Source organism: Geotrypetes seraphini, chromosome 1 (genome assembly GCF_902459505.1).
Source record: "Geotrypetes seraphini chromosome 1, aGeoSer1.1, whole genome shotgun sequence".
NCBI classification, from domain to species: Eukaryota; Metazoa; Chordata; class Amphibia; order Gymnophiona; family Dermophiidae; genus Geotrypetes; species Geotrypetes seraphini.
The window spans coordinates 469,876,988-469,903,782 of NC_047084.1; the positions used below are offsets into that span (position 1 = coordinate 469,876,988).

The following is a 26,795-nucleotide window of genomic DNA, read 5'->3' on the forward strand; positions in this document are numbered from 1 at the left end:
CCAATCCTTTTTTGAACCCCAATACCGTACTCTGCCCTATTACGTCCTCTGGAATCGCATTCCAGGTATCTACCACACGTTGAGTAAAGAAGAACTTCCTAGCATTTGTTTTGAATCTGTCCCCTTTCAACTTCTCCAAATGCCCTCTTGTTCTTTTATTTTTCGAAAATGAAAATAAAAAATAGTAATTTGGGGTCTGAAGAAGTGGGGGACCTGAACCTTACCCACAGAAACTGTAGCAAATTACTTTTAAATCATTTCACAAGTCACAAGTCATAAAGTTCCCATAGGAAATAATGAAGGTACTCACAGTTCTGTAGTGACTTTGCCTGTCAGCATTTTTTTAAAGCAGCTGAGTGGAGAAGAAGGACTTTCTGCCTCAAACAGCACCAAATAAATAGATAGACTTTTAAATTACTAAAAGGATTCATCAAAATAGAGCAAGAAACATTGTTATTCACAATGTCAAATGTGACACGGACAAGAGGTCATGAACTGAAACTGAGGGGCAACAGGCCCAGGACAGATGTCAGGAAGTTCTGTTTCACACAGCGAGTGGTGGACGCTTGGAATGCTCTCCCGGAGGAGGTTGTGACGGAGACCACCGTTCTGGGATTCAAGGGCAAGTTGGATGCACACCTTCTTGCAAATCACATTGAGGGATACGGGTAAACAAGGTCTTCATCAGGGAACACCTAGCTTGGTCTCCGCTTGTGCGGGTCACCGGACTAGATGGACCTAAGGTCTGATCCGGTGAGGGCATTTCTTATGTTCTTGTATATACATTTTCCTGAATTAATTTATTTAAAGAAGTTAAAGTTGTTTTTTTTTTAAATTTTAAGGCGATAATTTATTTAGAGGTGATATACTAGAAAAATAATAAAAAATTTTGAAATAAAAAAAATGAAAGTTTGAACCCTTCTACTGACTTTCGTCCTACTTCATCATGCGTTTCAATCTCGTCCCTTGGAAAATGTCTGTAGAAAGGTGTGTTTGTTCAGTCAGTTGTGCTTGGCTCTTTTGCTCAGTTGTGAAAGAATAACATAGTCATGCTTTTTTTACCTTTAGCTTTCATTGCTTTCTCCAGCTCTGCAGCATCAGCAGCGGGATCAAAGCCAGGATAAGCTTGAAGAGAGGGTCCAACATTCTGTGCCTGTGGAAGCAAGGACAACCCATTGCAAAATCTGGCAACATAAGAACATAAGAATTGCTGCTTCTGGATCAGACCAGTGGTCCATCGTGCCCAGAATTTTTTTTTTTTTTGGGGGGGGAGTTATCAATTTGGGCTACCATTAAGAAGTGTTATTTTACTGTTAACTCAGGTTATGAATAACTTAGTCTTACTGCATAATATGGGATCTGTGGTAAAATAACCCATCTTAATGGTAGACCACACTGATAATTTCCCTCCTTAGGCTCTCTACTATGGTCTTGTCCTCCCTTCAATCTTCTAGATCAGGGGTGTCTAACTCAATCACATAAGGGGCCGAAATCTAAAACATAAGCTGCCGCAGGCCAAATTTTTTAGTTAAGATACTTAGGGGTCTTATTATTAAGGTACGCTAACCGATTTAATGCGCGCTAAATGCGCACCTTAATAAAAGGAGCCCTTAGTCTCAGCAGAAGTATAGGGTTACAACCTCTCCAAACCCACGCAGGCTCTGTGATGTAAATAAAAATAAATTAAGAAGACTCTTTTCCTCTCTCTTTTAGGTCCTAGTTCACACCGGTCAGCTGTAGCGATTCTAGCAGGCTGCCATCAGCCTCCGCAGCACGTTCCCTCTGCTGCGGTCCTCCCCTCCCCTCCTCTGACATATGGGACTGGGGCAGAGGGATCATGCTGCTGAGGCTATGGCAGCCTGCTAGGAGCCCAGAACGAGTTACAATGATACATACACAAAGTGCACCCTCCCCCCCCCAAAAAAAAAAAAACAACCCACAAATGATTTCTCCCTGTACTAAAAGGCAGAAAAGCAAAATACATGAAATGATATTTATACACATGAAATTGAATAAACTAGGAGAGTAAAACAATATCAAGATTTCAAAAAAGAAAAGATAGAGCAGTAATGAAAGGCAAAAAGTAAAAAAAACAATAGAAAATTAAAAATAAAATAAAACAAAGTCGAGAATTTGTCCGTGATTCATCAACACAGAAGTCAGACTAACGCCGAAGATGGGAGAGCAGGTAGGCCACAAGAGATCTCCCGATGTCCAACTGTCTGTAGTTCCCAACGACAGGGGAATGGCGCATAACAGCCTCAGGACTCCCGATCGCGACAGAGTAATAGCCGCCGGCTCACATTCAGCCGCTCCGAACAGGGCCGACTCGCCGGTCTGCAGAGATGAAGCACAACGCTGACATCTAAAAGGAAGCCTCCATTCTCTCTCTGTGAGCGGGAAACCGCTTTGGTCTTCGACTTTCCTGCCTTCCCTCCAGCCTTAAATCGGCAACCTGCTGTGGACCCCATGCAGATCACACTGTCGGCAGCACCTTACCAAGCTCAATTCTCTGGCATCCTCCACGACGCAATCTCTCTGCAGCAACAAGAGGGGGAGGATCGAAAGCCAAGGTAGGTGGTGGGAGCTTCACTGAAATTTTTTAATTGTCTGGCAGGCCAAATTTTATTACACTGCGGACCAGTTTGACGTCTGATCTAGATGTTCAAAGATTTCTCTTACCGTTTTTGATGCTTCAAATGTTTCTAAAAAAGATTTTATTATACAGTACAGTATGTTTTTGCCTCTGAGGCAAGTTTCTTTCCAAGTCTCTCTTCACCTTCCTTATCAGTCCTTTGTATTTTTTATGCTCTTTCATATTATCTTCATTTGAATTCTTCTTCCTTTTACTGAAGGATGTTTTTTAGCTGTAATAGCCAGTATGGTTAAAAAAAAAAAAGAGTTGTATTAGGTTGTCATTTGGCCGTCCTTATGCCTTTAATATGTGGAATATATCTGGTCTAGGCTTCCAGGATGCTATTTTTGAACAATGCCATGCCTGATGTAAACTTCTGACCTTTACTAGTTATTTTAACCTTTTTCCTCATTTTCTTGTAGTTCTTTCTTTTTTAACGTGAAATGCTAATGTTTTGGATTTCCTGTGTGCACTTCTACCTCTCTTCTACCTTCCAAAGTATTTAGATCAATGCTGTCTTGTTAAAATGTTTATTTTATTTTTATTTTTCCTCTAACTCTACTTTTCACTTCTCTATTATCCTCCAGGTACTTTAGTTAGATTGTGAGCCTTCGGGACAGTAAGGGAATTTTTCAAGTACCTTTCTTATTTCTAATCTTAATGTATATTTTCTGTAAACCGCTTAGAACCTAACGGATGTAGCGGTATATAATAAATAAATTACATTACATTACATTATTGAAAGGAGATATGATAGAATCCTATACAGATATAAGTGGGGTGGAACAGGAAAATAAGAGATGGTCGTTTATTCTTTCAAATAATACCAAATCAAAGGAGCACGCCGTGAAACTAATAGGAAGCATATTTAAAACAAATCAGTGAAAGTATTTTTTTCAGTAAACTGGAATTTATTGGCATAAGATGTAGTCAAAGTGGTTAGCATGGGTTTATTAAGAGTTTGAAAAGTTCCCTGAGGAAACATTTACAAACTATTATTAACCATGTTAACGTTCTGAGGAGCACCTACTCCCACTTTCCATCAGACTAGACCTCTCTTCATTATCTTTTGAGTAACTGTGGAGCAAGGCCTCAGAATGTTCTTCCAGCTACACTTTGATTCATTTATCCTTCCTCTCAAGCATGTTGTAACAGTCAGGATGACAGTAGTAATTCATTTTTAATTATTTTTAACACGGTAGCAATCTTCTTAGTTGAGCACTGCAACACAAGTATGGCATTACAAAAGTAGTCCCGTCACACATTCAGCTGGTAGATTTTGACAGCCAGTGGTTTTCAGTCATAGTATGCATATTTCTGAGGTACTACTGCAGTCACTGTGATTAACTTTCCAAAGCACCAACTACAGCAGGGGTGTCCAACCTGCGGCCCAGTGAAGTATTTTGTGCGGCCCCAGTCGAGGGCGATGCAGTGTTTTCCTCTGCTGCCCCCGGGTGTTTACAGTCTTGCCAGCTCCTTCCTCTGTCTTGCTGCAGCGTTTTTAATGTTTGTGCGGCCCCAGAAACATTTTTTTCTCGGCCAATGCGGCCCAGTACTGAACGACAGTATTAAGTAGAACCATTTCTCTCATCATAAATTTCTTAGGTATTAAGAGGATTTAAAAAAATTAAGCCCTTTATATGGTGCTAGTGCAGGAAACAGGCTACCACAAAATAAGTTAATGTTTTGTAGTATTGCTTGTTTATACATGCTATCTCATGCATTTATATATATTTTTTAAGTTGCCACCTTGTGAACCTAAACTACTGAATTTATTTATACAACTGGCATTTATACATATTTTTTTAAATATATTTTTCAGAGGGGGTGTGTCATGGGCAGAGTATGAATTAACTATTCAAGAATGGTCCATCTTCGACCACCTCTTTAGTATCTGGGTTTATGCATTCAATCCTCACCGGGTCAATTTAATGCATTTCTTCTAATTAGATGTGATTATACCATTCAAATTTTTTAATATTTTTAAAGCTTTAATACTTAGCTTATAAGTGGTCGGATTTTCAGGGATTAATAAGCCAACATGTTTCACCTGGAGGGTTTCCACAAGGCTACTATCCCTTTGTAGAGCTTGTCGCCTGCATATCAACCACCAAGTTCTTGTTATCAAGATTGAATGCATAAACCCAGATACTATGAAAAAACACTTGAGTATCATGGTGGCATTTCTGAGGGACAAAACAATTAATGACTATAAGGGAGAGTGTTAAAGAGGTGGTCGAAGTTGGACCATTCTTGAATAGTTAATTCATATCATATACTCTCAGGATCAGTAGGAAAAAAGAGCACAAGTAGGTCACATCAAATCACTCAGACAACCCACGAGTAAAGCACGAAATGGAAGCCCAAGGAAGTCAGAAGATGAGCTTTCCTGTCTTCTGCATCGACTGCAATATGTATGACTACCTCCCTTCGGGGATCCAGGCATACATTTGCGATCGATGCATGGAGATGGATAGCTTGAAATGTCAGGTAAGACTATTGGAGGGAACAGTGATGGAACTTGAAGACAGAATCCGAGCACAGGAGAAGATTCTAGTGGAGTACAGCCCAAACGACGAGGTCAAGGATCTAGAAATGTTCATAGAGGAAGCTCATCAGCACCACGTAGAGATCCCAGGGCTGGAAAACTGTACTCAGGAAACCCATGTGAATAGAGAAGACACCCATGCAAACACAGAAGAAAACGAAGACGAGGTAGGAGACAACCGCACACCAGGAGGAATAGTGAGAGCACAGGAAGATGTCCCCCCGCTCAAAGAACAGGAAACAATTTCAAGAGTATCATTGGAGGAAGATGACTGGCCCTACTCCAAGGACGTGGACCTACGCCCCCCAAGGAACTCCCGAATAAAGAAGATGGGGATCATCATAGGCGACTCCATTATACGACACGTGGACAGCCACACCGCAGGAGGAAGAGAGGACAGAGTCGTCACCTGTCTGCCTGGAGCAAGAGTAAAGGATGTGACCAACAGGATCTCCAGGATCATAGATGGAGCAGGGGGAGTGGACACCGCTGTGCTTATCCACGTGGGAACAAATGATGTGAGCGGGCGGAAGTATGACAGGGAAGAGATGAAGGGCCAGCTCCGCTCACTCAGAAGACAACTGAAGATCAGGGAGGTGAAGGTGGCCTTCTCTGAAATCCTTCCTGTACCAAGAGCAGATGGAAAGAGACAAGGGGAATTGCAAGCGATCAACGCCTGGATGAGACGATGGTGCGAAGACGAAGGCTTCGACTTCGTGCGAAACTGGACGGCGTTCTGGGGAAAAAGCAAGTACTACAGAAGGGATGGACTACACCTCAACAAGGAAGGAGCAAGAGTTTTGGCAGGCAACATGAAGAAAGCAATAGAGAAGGCTTTAAACTGAAGGACAGGGGAAAGCCGACAGTCGACCACCGGTCGATGGTACGGACAACAGGATGCCCCGACGTAGGAACAAAGGACTACTACTCATACACAAGAGAGGTCAACCTCACAGCCAACAAAGGAGAACAAGCAGGAAGGGACAACTCAGACACAGGAGGGGATGACCACACAGCAAACATGGGAGATAACACAGGAGCAGTAAAGGATACCGTAAATGAAACTGTAAGGACAGCCAAGAGTAGAAGGTCCAAAAAGGTAACACGAAGGGAACTTAGATGCATGTATACAAATGCTAGAAGTCTAGGAAAGAAAATGGGAGAACTAGAGACGATAGCAAGACATGAGAACATGGATATCATTGGCATAACAGAAACATGGTGGAATGAAGAAAACAAATGGGACACAGTACTACAGGGATACAAACTATATAGAAGGGATCGAGAAGGGCAGAAAGGTGGAGGTATTGCCCTATATGTTAAGGAAGGAATAGATTCTGTTGGAATGATTACAACGGACAGGAAAGAGAAGCTGGAGTCCCTCTGGATCAAAATTCCTGGTCAAAATGGCGCAGATACAAAAATTGGCCTTTACTATCGTCCCCCAGGACAGGCGGAAGACACTGACTCAGAAATGATGGAGGAAATCAAACAAGTATGCAAGACAGGCAATGTAGTTATATTGGGAGACTTCAATCTCCCAGGAATAGACTGGAAACTAGGAGCCTCCAACTGCGGCAAGGAGGCAAAGTTCCTGGAGGTGCTAGGGGATTGCTTCCTGGAGCAAATGGTAAAAGAGCCGACAAGAGGCGACGCCACCTTGGACTTGGTCCTAAATGGTCTCACAGGACCGATAACAGAAGTAGAAGTCATGGCTCCACTGGGAACGAGTGATCACAATGTAATCAACTTTAAACTGGACATCGGGAAAGGGAAACATGCCAAAACCTTAACCACCACCTTAAACTTTAAAAAGGGTAAATACGATTGCATGAGAGCCATGGTAACAAAACGACTCGAGAAGATGGTGGACAAACTTGAAACAGTAGATCAGGCATGGTGCCTATTGAAAAATACTATTGCAGAAGCGCAAGATCTCTACATTCCGAGGATTTCTAAAGATCGGAGAACTAAAGGCAAAGGAAAACCGGCATGGCTTACCATACAGGTGAAGGAAGCCATAAAAGAAAAGAAGGACTCTTTCAAAAAATGGAAATGCACAAAGACAACCGAAGCCTGGAACAAACATAAAGATGAACAGAAGAAATGTCACAAGGCGGTGAGGGATGCAAAACAGGACTATGAGGAAAAAATAGCCCGGGAGGCCAAAAACTTCAAGCCCTTCTTTAGATACGTGAAGGGGAAAAAACCTGCAAAAGAGGCAGTGGGACCCCTGGACGACAAGGGAAGAAAAGGGTACATCAAGGAAGATAAACAGATCGCAGACAAACTAAATTCCTTCTTTGCGTCCGTCTTTACGAAGGAGGACACCTCAACAATACCTGAAGCGGAGCAACTGTTTACAGGAGAAATAGAGGACAGCCTCACCACAGTTGAAGTGAACTTAGATCAGATATACTACCAGATCGACAAACTTAAAAGTGACAAATCCCCTGGACCGGATGAAATTCAACCAAGAGTCTTGAAGGAATTGAAGGTTGAAATCGGAGAGTTATTGCAAAAACTTGCAAACCTGTCAATCAGAACTGGTCAGATACCAGACGACTGGAAGAAAGCGAACGTCACGCCAATTTTCAAAAAAGGATCGAGAGGAGAACCGGGCAATTATAGACCTGTGAGTCTTACGTCTGTCCCAGGCAAGATGATTGAATCACTGATCAAGGATAGCATAGTTCAGCACTTGGACACACACGACTTGATGAAACCCAGTCAACATGGATTCAGGAAAGGGAAATCGTGTTTGACGAATTTACTCCAATTCTTTGAGACCGTGAACGAGCAAATTGATAGTGGAAAGCCGGTGGACATAATATACTTGGACTTCCAGAAAGCGTTCGACAAAGTTCCACACGAAAGACTTCTCAGGAAACTACAAAGCCATGGCATAGAGGGAGATATACAAAGATGGATAGGCAAATGGCTGGATAACAGGAAGCAGAGAGTGGGCATTAATGGGAAGTTCTCCGACTGGGAGATAGTGACTAGTGGTGTACCCCAGGGCTCAGTACTTGGACCGATCCTTTTTAATATTTATATCAATGACTTGGAAAACGGAACATCCAGTGAGATCATCAAGTTTGCAGATGACACAAAACTCTGCCGGGCAATCAGATCGCAGGAGGATAGTGAGGAACTCCAGAGCGATTTGTGTCGGTTAGAAAAATGGGCGGAGAAATGGCAGATGAAGTTCAACGTGGAGAAATGCAAGGTAATGCATTTAGGCAGTAAGAATAAGGAATACGAGTACAGAATGTCAGGTGCAAGTCTGGGAAAAAGTGTACAAGAAAGGGATCTGGGTGTACTGATAGATAGGACCCTGAAGCCGTCAGCACAATGCGCGGCAGTGGCAAAGAAGGCAAATAGAATGTTGGGCATGATAAAGAAAGGAATCTCGAGTAGATCGGAGAAAGTTATAATGCCGCTTTATAGGGCAATGGTCAGACCCCACTTGGAATACTGCGTCCAACATTGGTCTCCCTACCTAAAGAAGGATATAAAACTGCTGGAGAGGGTGCAGAGACGAGCAACCAAACTAGTGAAGGGTATGGAGAAACTGGTATATGAGGATCGACTTAAAACACTGGGATTGTTCTCCCTTGAGAAAAGGAGACTGCGTGGGGATATGATCGAGACCTTCAAAATACTGAAAGGAATCGACAAAATAGAGCAGAGAAGATTATTTACATTGTCCAATTTGACACGGACAAGAGGACATGAAATGAAGCTAAGGGGGGACAAGTTCAGGACTAATGTCAGAAAGTTCTGCTTCACACAGAGAGTGGTTGGCATCTGGAATACTCTCCCAGGGGAGATTATTGCAGAATCGACAGTCCTAGGCTTCAAAAGCAAACTAGATGCATATCTCCTTGAGAGAGGCATATAAAGTATGGTTGGCTATAAAATAAACCAGGTGTATACCTGGCAGGGCCTCCGCGTGTGCGGATCGCCGGACTTGATGGACCGAAGGTCTGATCCGGAGATGGCGCTTCTTATGTTCTTATGTTCTAAAATAATTTGTGTGCTGACATGGGCAGAATATGGGCATGGAAGTATTTACGAGGGGCCACTGAAAAGTTCTCAGCCCAACCAACAAAGTTGGGCAATCTCCATCGAAAGCTATGTACTTAGAGGCTGATTCTACAAATGGGCATCCCCATTGTAGGTGATGGTAGGCGTCCTATCGCCGTCTCACAGCCAATCAGGATACACATTTTTTAAAAATGCGGGTGGAGAAGGACACCTACATTGTAAGCATAGGTCACATGCCTACGGAGACACATAGAAACACTTAAGGATGCCCAAGGCATGGCGTTGGCATGGTCTCCACCAGAAGTAGCCTTGGGCATTCGTAAGCATCCCTATGCATCTCCGTAGGTGCAAGACAGACACCTTAAATGTAGATATGTAAAATGCTGGCCTACATTTAAGGCGTCTGTTAGTAAAAGTAGATGCGATTGGCATCCTATAGAGAATCAGGCCCTTAGTTCAGTGTTTTCCCACTTTTTTCATTCTGTATTTTTCTGATGGATTGAAAAAAGTGGAAAATTACTGGACTAAGGGCCTGTTTTACAAAGCCGCGGTAACGGCCCCGAAGCCCACAGAGATTTAAAGGGCTTTGGGGCTGTTGCCGCGCGGCTTTGTAAAACAGGCTCTAAATGTACAGCCCTCGATTGAGACTGCTCCAACTTTGTTGGCTGGGCTGAGAACCTTTCAGTGGCCCCCTCACATGATTACTGCATGCTAAGTAGTTAATACAGTTAACGAGAGAGCACTTAGCGCCTCCTAAATGAGTGGGTTCCTGTGTTAACTCTTAGCAGGTACCACACGCAAATAGGAACATTAGTGCTGGACCTCCAAATAAAAATTCAAGAAAGATGCCACATAAATAAAGGCTTAGCTGTGTTAGAAGGCGTTAACACCACTTTCAGTGCATTTTAGCAAAAAGGCTCCCAAGTATCTGACTTAGCCAAAAAAATCAAGTTTTGCTATTTCTATATGTATGATTGAACAGAATTATTTGGAAGAACAGAATTATCTAGAAGGAATCATCTTTAAAGGGGTGAAGCACTGCTTTAAAGATGCCACTTTAATAAGTAAACTAATCAATGGTCAAAGAGAAAGGAAATGTTAGCAGATGATGAGAAAGCAAAATAGATGGATCAATGAAGATAAGGGCTGGAAGAACAGGAGTCATACACCCTGTCAACCATCTGAAGATCCAAATAAAAAAAGGAATGAAACAAGTAATATAAAACCTGTTTCAAGAAAAGTAGTTATAATGAATGCCTCCCACTGATATTGCATGAAATGCAAAGGAATAAGAAAATAAAGTATTGCAGTAAAATGAAAAAGTGTGACTGGAATTGAGGTGTTTGAGAACTCTACTCTCCTTTCATAAACATAGTACTCTTTCTCCACCCAAGGAAATGTTATAAACACCTATGTGAACATATAGGGCTCCTTTTATGAAGGTGCGCTAGGGCCTTAACATGCGGAATAGCGCACGCTAAATTGCCACGTGCGCTAGCCGCTACCCCCTCCTTTTGAGCAGGCGGTAGATTTTCGGCTAGCGCATGCTATAGCGCGCGCTAATCCGGTGCGTGCATTAAAAAGAGCCCACAAAGCACAGTTCTACTTTACATGCTCAAGTCATTCATAAAATTATTCCCTAAATTATCATTTCCTCAGGTAAATTGTTGTGAAAATTGTTTTCACAATGCTAATGACTTTTTTGTAAGAAGGTAAAATTTCAACTGAGAATAAAGTTCTCAATGTCTGTTTACTGGACCTGCCAGTGACGGTTGTGGTGCGATACTTACGACACACTCTTGACTAGCTTCATCAAGGAACTTGGCCTGCCTTAAGAATTCCTGTACGAGAGACATGCTGGAGCAAGTTTCTGAAATGCAAAAAAATACCATACAGGTAAGCTTCACCTTACCAGTTGCTTAACCTATACATCCAACCGTTAAAATCAGTGACAGAAATGTAGACTTAGAGGTTCTATTTATTGAAACAACCATATTTGCCTTGTCCGTAACAATAAGAGAAAGTGCTTAAAAAAATTAAAAAAATAAAAAACCCAAAACACCACATACTCAAATAGACGCTGCCCAATATTCAACGCTATTTAGCCAGGCAGGAATGGCTCCCGATCGGGCAAATAGCACCTAGCCAGCTATCCGCCGATATTCAGTGGAAGATGGCCGGTGGCCAGCTATGCCACTATGCACTTACACTGAATGTCTGGGTGAGCTGCGATCTAACAGGGGTTATACAGTATGATAGCACGAGCAGGCGTAGGGCATGGACCCTCCATAGACACAGCCAAACAGCAACATGCAAGTTAAACAAACTCTTATTGTTAGGTTGCTCAACCACATACACACAAATCTGTCCCCAGCACAGGCCTGTGAACTTAGGAATAAGCAGAATCCTCTTGTAACTCGGTTCAAATACAAACAGCCTGGATCTTGCCAGGCTACCCTTAGTAACAGCTTGCACTGGAACATTACTAAAACATTCAATAAACAAGGAAAGGCCTGGCTTCTGGCAAGCTACCAGGTTAGCAGTTCACAATTTCAACTGAGATCATTCCTACCGTAGTCACTCTTCTTTTTCCTTGTCCATCGCTTGTAAAGTTCTACTGTGAAGTGCTGTTCCATCCTGCTCTGGGCTTTCCTGTCTCATTCCTTTTCTGTTGTTTTTACGTACTTCTAACTGGCGAACCATGCCTTCCTAGCTAAGCAGTTTAGAGCTAGAACTCTCTTTAAGGTGACACTGTGAGAGCATGTACTCAAGGAGAACCAGATTTATTCCACATACTATATAATGACATGGTGACAAAATTCATCACCGTTCCCGTCCCTGCAGATAACCACGGGAAACCATGCCATTCTTTATGGAGTGAGGGACGAATCAGAGCATGAACCACTGATCCTCAAGCCTTGCACTGAAGAATGCTGGTGTTGGAGGACTGAGGTTGAGATAGACACTAAAAAATGAGGTGACAGGTCAAAAGCGCACAAGACAATCGTGCGCGGACAAAAACGCCCAGACAACTCAGCGCTAAGACAATGGCGCTCACAGACAGTTGCGCTCAAATGTCTTACGCTAGGTTGTCTTTGCGCTCACTTGTCTTAACGCTCAATTGACTTCTGCTCATTTGTCTTGCGCTCAGTTGTCCGCGCGCAATTGTCTTGCGCGCAATTGTCTTGTGAACCAAAAATGACATGGGATTGTTTCCCCGTGGGGATGGGAATGGTGATGGATTTTGTCACCATGTCATCCTCTACCACATACTTCATCACATGCAGGTACAGCAGATAATCAGTGCTATATCTTCATAGTTAAACTGGACAAGTTAAGACTGCTATTTAAGTGGTCCTGCTTGCTCAGTTATACAGACACTGAATATTGTCAGTGCCTGCATTAACTTTCAGTACCACCCCTGGGCTGCCCAGACACTGATAGGACAGTGTTGTAGCAATCAGAGGAGATATTTAGTGCCATTGATTATACCCTCCAAGCCCACTCACCACTCAGTGTGGTTTAACTGGGCTGGAGTGAATAATATTATAATAACTTTATTCTTCTATACCGCCATAATCGTGTGACTTCTAGGCGGTTCACATTGAAGAGAGCTGGACAATCAGCGAGTTACAATATGCAGATAGTCAGCGAATTAGAGTATGCAGAATCTTAAAATGCAGCAAATTACAATATACAGTTTAGTAAGAATTTCAGACTTATACGCAGGAGGGGACATATTAGAAATAATAGAAATTGGATTTAGTGTTTGGTGTAGTTACTGTTTAGGTGATAAATCTGTCAAATAAGGCAGTTTTTATGACTTTTCTAAAAGCGTCGTAGGTCAGTCTAGCTCCATTAATGTAGTTGTCTAGCTAGTGTTGTTTGTTTGCTTGGTACATAAAAGTTCTATCCAGAAAGGTTTTGTATTTACAGCCGGTAATGCTTGGGTATGCAAATAGATTGCAGTTTCTGGTTTGTCTTATAGGGCTGTATAGTACGAAGTGAGGAAGCAGGTAGGTAGGAGTTAGTCCCCAAACCAGCTTGAAACATATGCAAGAGAACTTGAATATTATCTGTGCCTCCACTGGCAGCCAGTGCAGAAGTCTGTAGTAGGGGCTAATATGGTCGCTTTTTTTCAATCCGAATATCAACCAGACCGCTGTGTTCTGAACAATTCTAAGTATTCCTCACTATTTTTTTTTGGGTATACCCATATAAACGATATTGCAATAGTCCAGTGTAGAAAGAGCACTAGTGATTGCACTAGTAATCTAAATGATAATGGGTTAAAGTATTTTTTGATGGTCTTTAATTTCCATAATGCCAGAAAGCACTTTTTTACACATTTGACAATGGTTGTGTGTTCAACCATTGTCAAATGTGTGTCTAATGTGATTCCCAATATTTTTATTGTTTTAGTAATCGGGTAGTCGTGATCTTTTAGATGTAGCATTGTTTTTGTAATTTTGTCCGTTAGGCTTGCAAGGAAGACTTTTGTTTTTTCTGTGTTTAGTTTCTGTTTGAAGTTGATTGTCGTTCTATTTCAGTCATAATATGAGAAATGTGTTCCGAGGTTTCGTTTGTTATGCTGTTCACTGGGATTAAAATGGAAATGTCATCTGCATATATGTAGTAGTTTAAGTTTAGCTTTTGCAGTAAGTGTCCTAAGGATGATATGTAGATGTTGAATAGTGTAGGTGATAGTGGTGAACTCCCGAGGGCTTTTTCCAGGAGTTTGAGTATGTCCCACCACTAACCACATGGTATGATCTCTTTGTTAGGAAACCCTGTAACCAGTTCCTTACTCTTCCCGTATGTCCTATTGCATCTGGGCAGTGTAGCATTATTTCGTGATCAACAAGTTCAAAAGCACTTTCCATCTTCAAATAAGTAATTGAAAAGAGAAACTCTTACTACTGAAAAGATGGTGCCCAGTTAAAGGGACGCAATGTCAGCTTTCTGATATAATGGCTGAATTACAAGGGCTGAGAGAATTTATAGTCCTCCTTCAGGACACCAGCAGAATTAAAGTGGAATTAGCATCAATGGCAGAGCAGCTGATGAATTTTCAGCCTAAATGCGGGCTGCACATGGTAGATAGCCACTTTAAAGATATGGAGAGGAAACGTAAAGCTAAACATAGTAAATTGTTATCTTGATCATTTGTTGAAGTCAAAATAGGCACACTATCCCCATTTTGGGGCTACCAGAAGGTAAAGATGGGCCAGACATATTTTCATTTTTGGAGAAAGCTTTATCATGAATATGGAGGCAGCTTAAAATCAAAAGGGCTCATTGTACCCCCTTCACACTCTCTACCAGCACATGGAGGGGCATTTTCAATATGGCATCTTAATCCAAGTTTGGACATTTTGCAGAACACATACAAAAATCCAGTATTGAACATGACAATTTTCGAAATAGAAAAGCGTCTTGTCTTTTTGTTTTGAAAATGATCATTTATCAGTTTTGCTTGTCCTCAGTGAATTTAACTTTTTGAACCATTTCCGGAAAAAAAAATGTTCAAAAGAAAAACGCACAAAACAAGCCATTGGGATGTAGGAAGGGCCAGAACCTTTATTAGACTGGCCACATAAACATTCCAGCATAGTGGAACACCCTAGGGAGCACTGCAGTGAACTTCACATAAAAGGTCCAGGTACACGTCTCATAAGAACATAAGAATAGCCTTACTGGGTCAGACCAATGGTCCATCAAGCCCAGTAGCCTGTTCTCATGGTGGCCAATCCAGGTCACTAGTACCTGGCCAAAACCCAAGGTGTAGCAATATTCCATGCCACCGATACAGGGCAAGCAGTGGCTTCTCCCATGTCTTTCTCAATAACAGACTATGGACTTTTCCTCCAGGAACTTGTCTAAACCCTTCTTAAAACCATCGAATGTCCCCTAGTTTTGTAATTTTGGACAGAGTGAAAAATTGATGCACTTGTACCTGTTCTAGTCCACTCAGGATTTTGTAGACTTCAATCATATCTCCCCTCAGCCGTCTCTTTTCCAAGCTGAAGAGCCCTAACCGTTTTAGTCTTTCCTCATATGAGAGGAGTTCCTTCCATCCCTTTACCATCTTGGTCGCTCTTCTTTGAACCTTTTCTAGCGCCACTATATCTTTCTTATGTAGTGATACCTCCAAAACCCACTCAAAACCTACTAGATTCAACTATATAGCATATCAATAGCCCTTATGCCTGCAGGTGTCACCTATAATTAGGTACAATGGGATTTAGGTGGGTTTTGGAAGGCTCACATATTGCACCATAAGTGTTGTATTTAGACTTGACAATTGATTCTGTATCTTCGCTGTATATGTACAGTCTCTTGCATTGTTAACCGCTCTGAACTGTTTTGTGGTATTTGCGGTATACAAAAATAAAGTTATTATTATTAGACTGGGATATGGACCCGAGTCTCCATCTCTATAGTTCACTATACTACTACTGCTTATCACTATACTGCCCTCTAGGCTACTCCAAGAACCTGCTTGCTGCTTTACTAGTACTGGTCATAATGCATGAAACTATCATACAGACAGGTATGTACTGCTTTATTCACATCTCTGGAGGGTGGGAGGGGGGTCAGTGATCAAGGGGGGAGTGTGTGTGTGTGGGGGATCATGCCTTTATCTCTCCAGTGGTCATCTAGTCCACAGTTCTTCAACCGCCGGTCCGCGGACCAATGTCGGTCCGCAAAAAAATCTTGCCAGTCCGCAAAGGATTCGGGTCCCCGCCGCAGCAAAAGGTGCCGGCTTCAGCTGATGTGCAACTTCCTATTGCCGTCGCTATGCTGGCACTCCTGCTTTCCACCACCGACTCCTGCTGCGTATGTCTCCGCACCCCCAGACAAGCAGCGGCAGCTCTGTGTGCTTTTAACTTCAGCACACAGCTGCCCCTAAGCAATATTTTAGCCGCGGTTTCATGAGGCAGCCTCGGGGTCTTTGGTAGACCGGCCCACATCGCATCATCGAAACGGGCCGGCCTACCAAAGGCCCCGAGGCTGCCTCATGAAACCGCGGCTAAAATGCTGCTTAGGGGCAGCTGTGTGCCGAAGTTAAAAGCACACAGAGCTGCCGCTAGCCTACATAGAGGAAACATTTGCTGGAGAAGGAAGGAGGGAAGGGAGAAGGGGTACGCCTGGACAAGGGAGGGGAAGGGGCTACTGCTGACAGGGGAGAAGGGAAAGGGAAGGGATGAGAATTACTGTTGGATAAGGGGAGGAGGAAAGGGAAGAGAGTTACTGTTTGATAAGGGAGGAAGAAAAGGAAAAGGTACTGCTGGACAGGGGAGGAGGAACATTGGAAGGAAACAGCTGGCAGGGAGATTAGAGGAGGGGAAGGAGTCAGGATGGAATGGAGAGATCAGATGAGGGAAAGGGGAGAGACAGAGGAATGACAAAGTAGAGAGAGATTGATGCTGGGAAGGGGGGGTCAGATGAAAAATAAGGAAAGAGGGACAAAGATGCTAGATCTGATGTAAGAGAGAGGGGCATAGAAAGAACGCAGATACCATATGGGAGGGGGAGGGGTAGAGGGCAGACAGTGGATGGAAGAGGCAGATGCTGGATTGAAGAGAGTGCAAAGACGATGAAAGCAGAAACAAACGACAAAAGGTAGAAAAAAATAGTTTTATTTCTATCTTGTGATTAGAATAAATCAGATTTAAAATATGTATCCTGCTAGAGCTGATGTTAGACATAACTGGGGAGTGCAAAGCCCAGGCAGTGCGTCTTTAGCTTCCAGCTGGCTTAGGGCTCTCTCTGACCAGGAGGCAGTAGCCCTAGTTGCACTCCCCCTAACACCATTCCTGCCATGTGTGACTGCAGTATTCTGTTAGCATGATATTTGTGTAGCATTCTGTAATAATTTGGCTTATTCAGTTTTCTTGATAGTAGAGGGGATATATGTGAAGGGGGGGGGGAGACGAGGGTTTTGTTGATCCTTGCCCTGTATTATTTATATTTATAAAATGACAATTGTACAGAATATTGTTTCTTTTTATACTTTAATAAAATATGTTCAATATAAAATCATAACTATTTGAGGTTTGTGCGGATGGAATCAGGTTGATAACGGGACCGAGCTCGTGGGGACGGGACGGCACTGGGGTTTGAAAAAATTTCAGTCTTATTAGTTTGCCGGTCCACGAAATAATTATTTTATTTCCGCCGGTCCATACGTGTAAAAAGGTTGAAGAACACTGATCTAGTCAGTCTGGACAACTTTTGGCACTTATTTGTTGTGGTCAGTGCAACAGCCTGAGAACCTGGGTTCAATTCAAAACCAAAAACCCTAAACCAGCTAGAAATTGTATCACTCAAAATATAAGCTGGATCAGCGCATTAGAAGCAACTGCTTCCGATTCCTTCTCATCCAGCTTATATTTTGGGAGAACTGGGTTCATTTCCCACTACAGCTCCCTGCGGCTCTGAACAAGTCACTTAACACTCCATTGCCTCGGGTACAAAATAAGTCCCTGTATATAATATGTAAATCACTTTGATTGTAACCACGGAAAGACGGTATGTCAAGTCCTATGTTTGATTATTGCAGAAAAACATTCAAATTACAAGCTCACCCTAGTTACGATTACTAGACGTCTGGATTTCTCCGGACATGTCATCTCAAAATTACTGACCAAAACAACAGACATAAAAGAGTTCCGCAAAGAAATAAAAACACTACTGTTCAAAAAATACCTCCCATCATTCTAACCACCACCCAATGAGTTCCCAACCAACGACTTCGGAAACACCCATCTAAACTATCTCTTTGTCCATGACCAAGAATGTACTGTAACTCTTCTACATTACACCCGATTTAAACGATCAAGTTGACATGTATTACCTCTACAAAATGCATTATCTTCTGTTATATGTAATAACTTCTGTGATAAGTATTATCTTCTGTGAACTTGAGGTATCATAACTCCTTACTATTACTGTAATATACTCCTATCCGAAATGTAACTCTACTGGAACTACCCAGATATCTTCTAAAATGTAATCCGCCTAGAACCGCAAGGCACAGGCGGAATAGAAGTCCCTAATGTAATGTAATGTAATGTCCTCCTCCAGACATGCACTGGGCTCCGGACGGTTTTCAAAACCCGGCACTTTGTCCAGGTTTTGAAAAGCTTTCCTTCGTGCAGGAGGGCATCCGCGCATGCGCAGATAAGGCGCAATGACTTTATTGTGTCACATTCGCACATGCGCAGATGTGCGAATGTGACGAGAACAGGCAGCGGGGGGCGGGGCTGGGGTAGGATTGGAGGTGGGGCTGGGGCATGACGGGGCGGGCATGTATGGGACTGGGCGGGCCTGGGGTTGAGTCTAGGAGTCTGGATTTTCCAGACGGAAAATCTGGTAACCCTAACCCTGGTCCCACCCATGAGATTTAGGTGCAGTGAAGACAACCACATTAGAAATACATCTATAAAGTGGGTTTTGAAAATAGCAAATTTGGAAGGGTTTGGTGAGAAAAATGTCCATCTGCCTCTTTATGTCACTTTTCTGGGCGCTTTTCTTTTTTGAAAATGAGCCCCATTTTCTCCATACTCTAGTATGGCTAAGGTTCTACGGTGCTACAACTTCTTATATGGAACAGAGAAAGTCCCATAAATGGCAGAAGGGAAAAATATTCTAATATGACCACTGAAGTCTACATAAGAAAAAACAGCTCTTAGTAATGAGACTAAAGCTGAAAACACTAGGAGTGCATTATGGCCTACTGTAATTGGCCAGGATGAGGATTACATGGAGAATACAACTCATAACTTTGACTTCCCTAGCACTTTGGAGCAGTATGTGGCGTAGACAATATTTCTGCCATGATGGATTTTGGATATTCAACATTTGGATGAGAAGTCCTCATCTTAGCCATTTTATCATTCTTTATACGGCACCATCTTTTCTGATGCCTTGAAAGGTGTATCCAGTGGTGTAGTGAAGATCGGAGGCGCCATGGCAGTGGCGCCCCCCCCCCACACACATACATGCACCCTCCTCTCTACCCCAACAACGCTCCTTCCACGCCAAACCCCCTGATCCTCCTCTCTGCTTCCCCCCCTTCTGTGCCAGCATACCACACTCGTGTCCTCCCCACCCCAAATATCTTTAGTCTTCACCAGCGCGAGCAGCTTCTCCAGCCTGCTGCTCGCACTGGCATGGGCTTTCCCTCTGATGTCACTTCCTGACTTTAGAGGGAGCCAGGCCAGTGTGAGCAGCAGGATAGAGTAGTTGTTTGCACTGGCAAAGATTTTAAAGAGGTACATAGTGGGGAAGGGAACGCATGAGCATGGCGTAGGGGAGCAACGAGATGCTGGTACCTCCGACAAGATGGCGCCTGGGGAGATCCACCCCCTCCCCTTACTATGACACTGGGTGTATCAATATTAATATTTATTTATTTATTCATTCAATTTTCTATACTGTTCTCCCAGGGGAGTTCAGAATGGTTTACATGAATTTATTCAGGTACTCAAGCATTTTTCTCTGTCTGTCCTGGCGGATTCAAAATATGTATGATGGCTCAGTTTTTGGGGCTGTTCTACATTGGTTCCTCCAGACCTCTGAGTCCCCAGCATTGTTTGTTGGTACGATTGTGTCCCGTTGAACGCATTTTTTTTCATGGTTTTTTTGGGGGGTTGAGATTTAATATAGTGAGATATGGGGTGGCATAAAGTATGTCCCAGGTTTCCACAAAAGTACAACTTTCACATGGACCACCTTGGATTTGAAGGCTGTCACTATGTGTAAAGCTTAAATCATCTCATCAAGCATACAAAGGTCCTTAAACACCTTTGGGCAGATACTGCACTTCTGCAAAAAAAAAAAAAAAAACAACAACCCACCAAGAGAGGTACCAGAAAGCACAGTTACTTACCGTAACAGGTGTTATCCAGGGACAGCAGGCATATATTCTCACATGTGGGTGACGTCATCTACGGAGCCCCGATGCGGAAGCATTTTCAAGCAAACTTGATTGAAGATTTAAGTTTGCTCTGCTGCTCCACGCATGCGTGCCTTCCTGCTCCACTAGGGGGTGCATCCCCTCGTGGTCTCCAGTTCATTTAACTAGCAAAGAAGCCAACCTCGGGGAGGTGGGCGGGTTGTGAGAATATATGCCTGCTGTCCCTGGATAACACCTGTTACGGTAAGTAACTGTGCTTTATCCCAGGACAAGCAGGCATGATATTCTCACATGTGGGTGACCTCCAAGCTATCTGAAAAGGGATGGAGGGAAGTTGGCAATTTAAGCAAATAGATTTCGTAAAACCGATTGGCCGAACCGGCCATCGCTCCTGGACAGTGAGTCCAGACAGTAGTGGGAGGTGAAGGTATGAACTGAAGACCATGTGGCAGCCTTGCAGATTTCCTCAATAGGTGTGGACCTGAGGAATGCTACGGAGGCTGCCATCGCTCGGACCTTGTGTCCCGTTACTCGACCATGCAGCGCGAGACCAGCCTGAGCGTAGCAAAAGGAGATACAATCGGCCAACCAGTTGGACAAGGTGCGTTTGGAAACTGGATGACCTAACCGGTTTGGGTCGAAGGACAAAAACAGTTGTGGGACCTTCCGGTGTGACTGAGTGCGTTGGAGGTAAAAGGCCAACGCTCTCTTGCAGTCAAGAGTGTGGAGCGCCACTTCTCCGGGGTGAGAGTGGGGCTTGGGAAAAAACACAGGTAAGACAATGGACTGATTGAGATGAAAATCAGACACTACTTTAGGCAAGAACTTTGGATGGGTGCAGAGTACCACCTTGTCGTGATGGAATACCGTGAAGGGTGGGTCCGCTACCAGAGCTTGTAACTCACTAACCCGTCAGGCGGAAGTAAGCGCGAGCAGGAAAATCACCTTCCAAGTGAGGAATTTTGGATGGCATTTGTCTAGGGGCTCAAATGGGGGTTTCATTAGTTGAGCCAGAACCACGTTAAGGTCCCAAACCACCGGGGGAGGTTTGAGAGGAGGGTGGACGTTCAGAAGACCCTTCATGAAGCGAGAGACTAAGGGATGGAGCGAGAGGGCTTTCCCTTCCAGGGGCTGATGAAAGGCCGCGATCGCACTGAGGTGTACTCGAATGGAGTTGGTCTTTAGGCCGGAATGAGATAATTGAAGTAAATAGTCAAGGACCAGAGGGACGGGGACCGACACCGGGTCCTGGCTGTGGGAGGAGCACCAGGTTGAGAATCTGGTCCACTTTTGGGAGTAGCAGGTTCTCGTCGAGGTTTTTCTAGAGGCCTCCAATATCTCCTTGACTGATTGAGACACGGGGAGAGCAGTCAGGGGAAGAGAAACCAAGCATTCAGATGAAGAGATTGAAGATTGGGATGTAACAGCGAACCCTGACCCTGTGATAGTAGAGAGGGAAACAGAGGCAGAGGCAGTGGATCTCTGACACTGAGTTGAAGTAGAAGGGAAAACCACGGCTGGCGTGGCCAGCGCGGGGCAATCAGGATCAGGGTGGCTTGTACTGTTTTCAGGTGGACCAGCGTCCGCAGTATCAGAGGAAACGGCGGGTACGCGTACAGGGACCTTCCCTCCCAGTCGAGGAGGAAGGCGTCGGCCTCGAGCCGGTCCGGGGAGTACATCCAGGAGCAGAAGAGAGGCAGCTTGTGGTTGTGGGGGGGACGCGAATAGATCTATTTGAGGCGTCCCCCACTTTTTGAACACTTGTCGTAGGATCTGAGAGTGCAGTGACCACTCGTGTGGCTGGAGGAGGCGGCTGAGTCTGTCCGCCAGACAGTTTTGTTCTCCTTGTATGTACACCGCTCGAAGGAAGGTGTTGTTGGAGATTGCCCATTTCCAGAGGCGCAGGGCTTCCCGACAAAGGGACCAAGACCCTGTTCCCCCTTGTTTGTTTACGTAGTACATTGCTACCTGGTTGTTGGTTCGGATGAGAACCACTCGGTCGTGGAGCAGATGTTGAAAAGCTACAGCTGCGAGATAGATGGCCCGAAGCTCTAGCACGTTGATGTGGCAGCGACGGTCCTCTGCTGACGACATCCCTTGAGTGCGTAGGCCGTCCAGATGGGCTCCCCAAGCGTACTCCGACGAGTCCGTGGTGAGTACCTTGCTGTGGGGTGGGGTGAGGAAGAGCAAACCTTTGGAAAGATTTGAAGAGTCGGCCCACCAGCGGAGCAATCGTTGCAAGGAAGGCGTCACTGTCACGGGACGGTCGATCGGGTCCCGGTCTTGACGCCATTGAGAGGCCAGGGTCCATTGAGGAATTCTCAGATGGAGGCGGGTGAAGGGTGTGACATGGACGGTGGAGGCCATGTGGCCCAGAAGAATCATCATCTGCCGAGCTGATACCGAGGTCAGCAGGGAAATCCTTCGACTCAGACTTACTAACGCCTCTAGGCGTGGAGGGGGGAGGAAGGAACGGAGGCGAACCATATCCAGCGTGGCCCCGATGAACTGTAGGGACTGGGAGGGGCGTAGTTGGGATTTTGGGAAGTTTATCTCGAACCCCAGACTCTGTAGGTAGATAATAGTCTGTTGGGTCGCTGAGATAACCCCTTCCCTGGACGGAGCTTTGATCAGCCAGTCGTCCAGGTAGGGGAATACCTGAAGGCCCTGGGAGCGTAAGGTAGCTGCGACCACCACGAGGCACTTGGTGAAGACCCGAGGTGACGATGCTAGGCCGAAGGGGAGGACACGATATTGTAGGTGCCAGTCCCCTACCTGAAAACGCAAGAACTTGCGGTGAGCGGGGTGCACTGGGACATGTGTGTACGCCTCCTTCAGATTGAGGGAGCAGAGCCAGTCGCCCTCGTTGATCAGGGGGTAGAGGGTCGGTAGGGAAAGCATCCAAAATTTTTCCCGTACCAGAAATTTGTTGAGGCGTCTCAAGTCTAGTATTGGGCGTAGGTCTCCCGTTTTCTTCGGTACCAGGAAGTAACGGGAGTAGAAGCCCTTCCCCCGTTGGCCGGGGGGAACCTTCTCCACTGCTCTCAGGTGAAGCAGGTCTCGAGCTTCGGAGAGGAGCAGGGGTAGCTGCGTCTGGTTGGGAGGGCAATTCCTTGGGGGGTTGTCCGGAGAAATGGCCCGAAAGTTGAGAGAGTATCCTGATGAGATCACGCCAAGGACCCATGCGTCCGACGTGACTTGTTCCCAGCGAGGGTAAAAGGCTTTGAGGCGACCCCCGATGGGAAGGAGGCCTGGGACTATGGCGGAGGGGGCCCGCCCCCTTCCGCGCATCCCGTCAAAAGGACGGGGATGGTTTGGTAGTCGCAGGCGGTTGGGACTTGGGTAGAGCCCGATGGTGGGCCTGCGGGCGCCTGGGTGGAGGCCGCGAGAAGGCAGGAGTGGATTTTTGCGGGTATCGGCGTGGAGGGGCCCTGAACGGCCTGGACGCGGTCGGTTTAGGCTTTTGCCGGACGAGGGAGGCGAACGAGCGTTCGTGTTCGGAGAGGCGTTTTGTAGCCGCCTCGATAGTGTCATCGAACAGCTCTTTTCCCACGCAGGGGAGGTTAGCCAACTGGTCCTGCAAGCTGGGGTCCATGTCGACCAGGCGCAGCCAAGCTAGTCGGCGCATGGCGATAGCAAAGGCTGCCTCTCTGGAGGAGAATTCGAAGGAGGGCCCGGTTCTGGAAAGTAGCGCACTGGGGGCAGGAGTCGGTTGGATGAGCCACCCCCAGGCAGAGGATGCACCGGCGATGCGGGTCTGTGATGGAAAGAAGCCGCTCACACCGGGTGCACTTTTTAAAGCCGGTCAAAGGCCGGGACATAGAATCAAAAGTAGCCGCGGCTCGAGTAGCCACGCGGCCACGGGGACCCAGAAGCCTCCGGGTCGTCAAAAACGAAGCAGGAATCAAGTTGAAAAGTAAAGAATTCGCGCACAGCGACTTAATCGAGAAAAAAACAAGAAAAATCGCGGTGCTAGAAGGCAGTTGGGGCAGAGCCTGAAAAACACGACTTCTAGGCTCAGCGGAAAATTTTGAACTGGAGACCACGAGGGGATGCACCCCCTAGTGGAGCAGGAAGGCACGCATGCGTGGAGCAGCAGAGCAAACTTAAATCTTCAATCAAGTTTGCTTGAAAATGCTTCCGCATCGGGGCTCCATAGATGGCGTCACCCACATGTGAGAATATCATGCCTGCTTGTCCTGGGATAACTCCAGAGTGCATGAGTAGAGCAATGTATTTTTTCTAAAGCTCATGGCAAGAAAAGTGGGGTATTCATATGAATGGGTCTTAATATACAGCCACCAAAAGTTCAACAGGACGAGAACCCACAGGTACCAAACAGCAAAGAAGACAGTGGGAACAGACAATGAGCACTCCAAAAGAGCCAGTAAGATGAAAAAGGGTCTTGTTTATTTCAGTCTGAGACGTACAAAAATAACATGTCACTTTGTTCTTTATAATAGTCTCTACCATTATGCCCAGCACTGACATCAGACTCACAGATCTATAATTTCTCAGATCACAGCTGGAACCCTTTTTAAAAATCGGCGTCACTCTCCAGTCTTCCGGCACTATGCTGGATTTTAAAGAAAACATACAAATTACTAGCAATAGTTCTGCAAGTTCATTTTTCAATTCTCTTTTAGCTCTAATAGCTTCCTTCATCTCACTCATTAACCACTCCGGCTGCCATTTGGTCTTCCTTCCTCCTTTTTTAATACATAGAATATATGTAGTCTGGGCTTCCAGGATGGTATTTTAATAACATCAAAAGATTAGGTTCTTACCTTTGCTAATCTTTCTTTCTTCTAAATCCACACTCTATTCCTGGACAAGTGGGTTATGCATCCCATGTCATGAGACTGCTTGTAGGAAGCCTCATATACATAATTTTTCTGACCCTCCCCTCTTTCCTCAGGACTGCCCTCTGGTTACCAGTTCATGCAAAAGCAGACAGTCACGCCTGTAGAGGACTTAGACAAAAGGGAGGGGTAAAGGGAAACTCCCAGACAAAAAAAGTCTAATCTGCTCAAAGCATGAAAAGTCTTAACAATCATAAACAATTGAAACAGGTTATTAAACAGTATAAACCTGAAAGAAACTGTGCTATAAGGAAATACAGCCTGCACTAACAGAGGCACCTCAGGTAGGATCCCCCAAGGCAAAGTGCATAACAGATGAATGGTACTCTTAGAAAGGCTGGTCAAGAAACTATAAGTTCAGCTTATCAATACTTATCCAGGCAGACAGTCAGCAAAACAGCAACTCTCAGGGATAGAATGTGGATTTAAAAGAAAGAAGATTAGCAAAGGTAAGAACCTAATCTTTCGTTCTTGTACAATTCCACTCATTCCTGGACAAGTGGGACTTAACAGAGCAGTCCCTTAGAGTCAAGGTGGCACTGATGAGCCTGCTGCCAAAACGAAGGAGCCAAAAACAGCATCCTCCTTGGCTGCCACATCGATTCTGTAAAACTTTGTAAAAGTACGTAAGGAGAACCAGGTGGGGGGGGGGGCGCAGGGAGCAGCACCAGCTGGGGGCGGTCTGCAAATCTCCTCAAGAGAAATCACCGATGACTCTGCCCATGAGGAGGGAACACCTCTAGTAGAATGTTGAGCCCTCACAGAAAAAGGGTGCTTCTTTCCGGCATCGCTATAGGTAGATGAAATAGTCATAAGGATCCATCTAGAAATTGTGGCTTTCAAAGCCGGCCTGCCCTTACAAGCAGGACCCACCAGTACGAACAGGTGATCGGTTACCCAAAACTCCTTCATGACATCCAAGTACTGCAACAAAAGCCTGCGCAAATCCAACAACCTCAGCACTCAGTGCTAGTGCTGCCTGATATCTGATTCAAATCGATTCACCGATTCACTTCCGGTGAATTGATTCAAATCTATTTGTGTTTTTAAAAAATCAGCCTTGACGATTCGGTGACCAATCCTCCTCCCGGGACAAAATGTTTGTTGAGTGTTTACATTCACTAACCCAAAGTTTCTCACCACTCGTTGGGGGTATGCAGACTGACTGCCCCCAGCTGGTGCTGCTCCCTGCCCTCCCCCCCCCTACCAGTGCAGCTCATCACCCGCTCGCCGCTGCTGCTCCAGGAAGGGAAGGGCCAGCGTGCAGCGACTGCACACTACCTGCCAACAAGCCTCATCCCCTGACATCAGTTCTGATATCAGAGAAATAGTCCGGGCCAGCCAATCGCTGCTTGGCTGGCCCAGACCTTCTCTCCAACGTCATTTGACATCGGGGGAAGGCTTGTGGGCCAGCAGCATGCAATCGCTGCACGCTGGCCCTTATCTTACCGGAGTTGCGGCGAGCAGCGGTCCAGGGGAGAGGAGGAGGAATCGACTGCGGGTAGACAGGCTTTGGCGCAGCAGGGAGGGAGGAAGACAGGCTTCAGCGCGGCAGGAAGAGAGGGAGGAAGGGAGCACTAACTTACATAGGAAGGAAGGAGGGAGGGAGGAAATAGAAAGGGACAATTGTTGGGCCTGCATGAAGAGAGAGAGAGAGGATGTACAGTTAGAAGGAAGTGCAACCAGAGACTCATTAAATCACCAGACAACAAGGTAGGAAAATTATTTTATTTTCTGTTTTGTGATTACAATATAATTTGAAATGTGTATCCTGCC

At 45.1% G+C, this 26,795-nt stretch overlaps 1 protein-coding gene across 1 annotated transcript in view; it reads right to left on the reverse strand.

Annotated features, from left to right (window-relative positions):
- The window catches only part of LOC117350295 (annexin A1-like), a 105,827-nt gene that overhangs the window by 74,544 nt on the left and 4,488 nt on the right, over positions 1-26,795 (reverse strand). The window contains exons 2-3 of the mRNA XM_033924533.1: positions 11,024-11,103; positions 1,063-1,153 (exon numbers count right to left, since the gene is read on the reverse strand). Coding sequence (XP_033780424.1) covers positions 1,063-1,153; positions 11,024-11,089 — 157 coding nt within the window. The 5' untranslated portion in view covers positions 11,090-11,103. The remainder of the gene's footprint in view (positions 1-1,062; positions 1,154-11,023; positions 11,104-26,795) is intronic.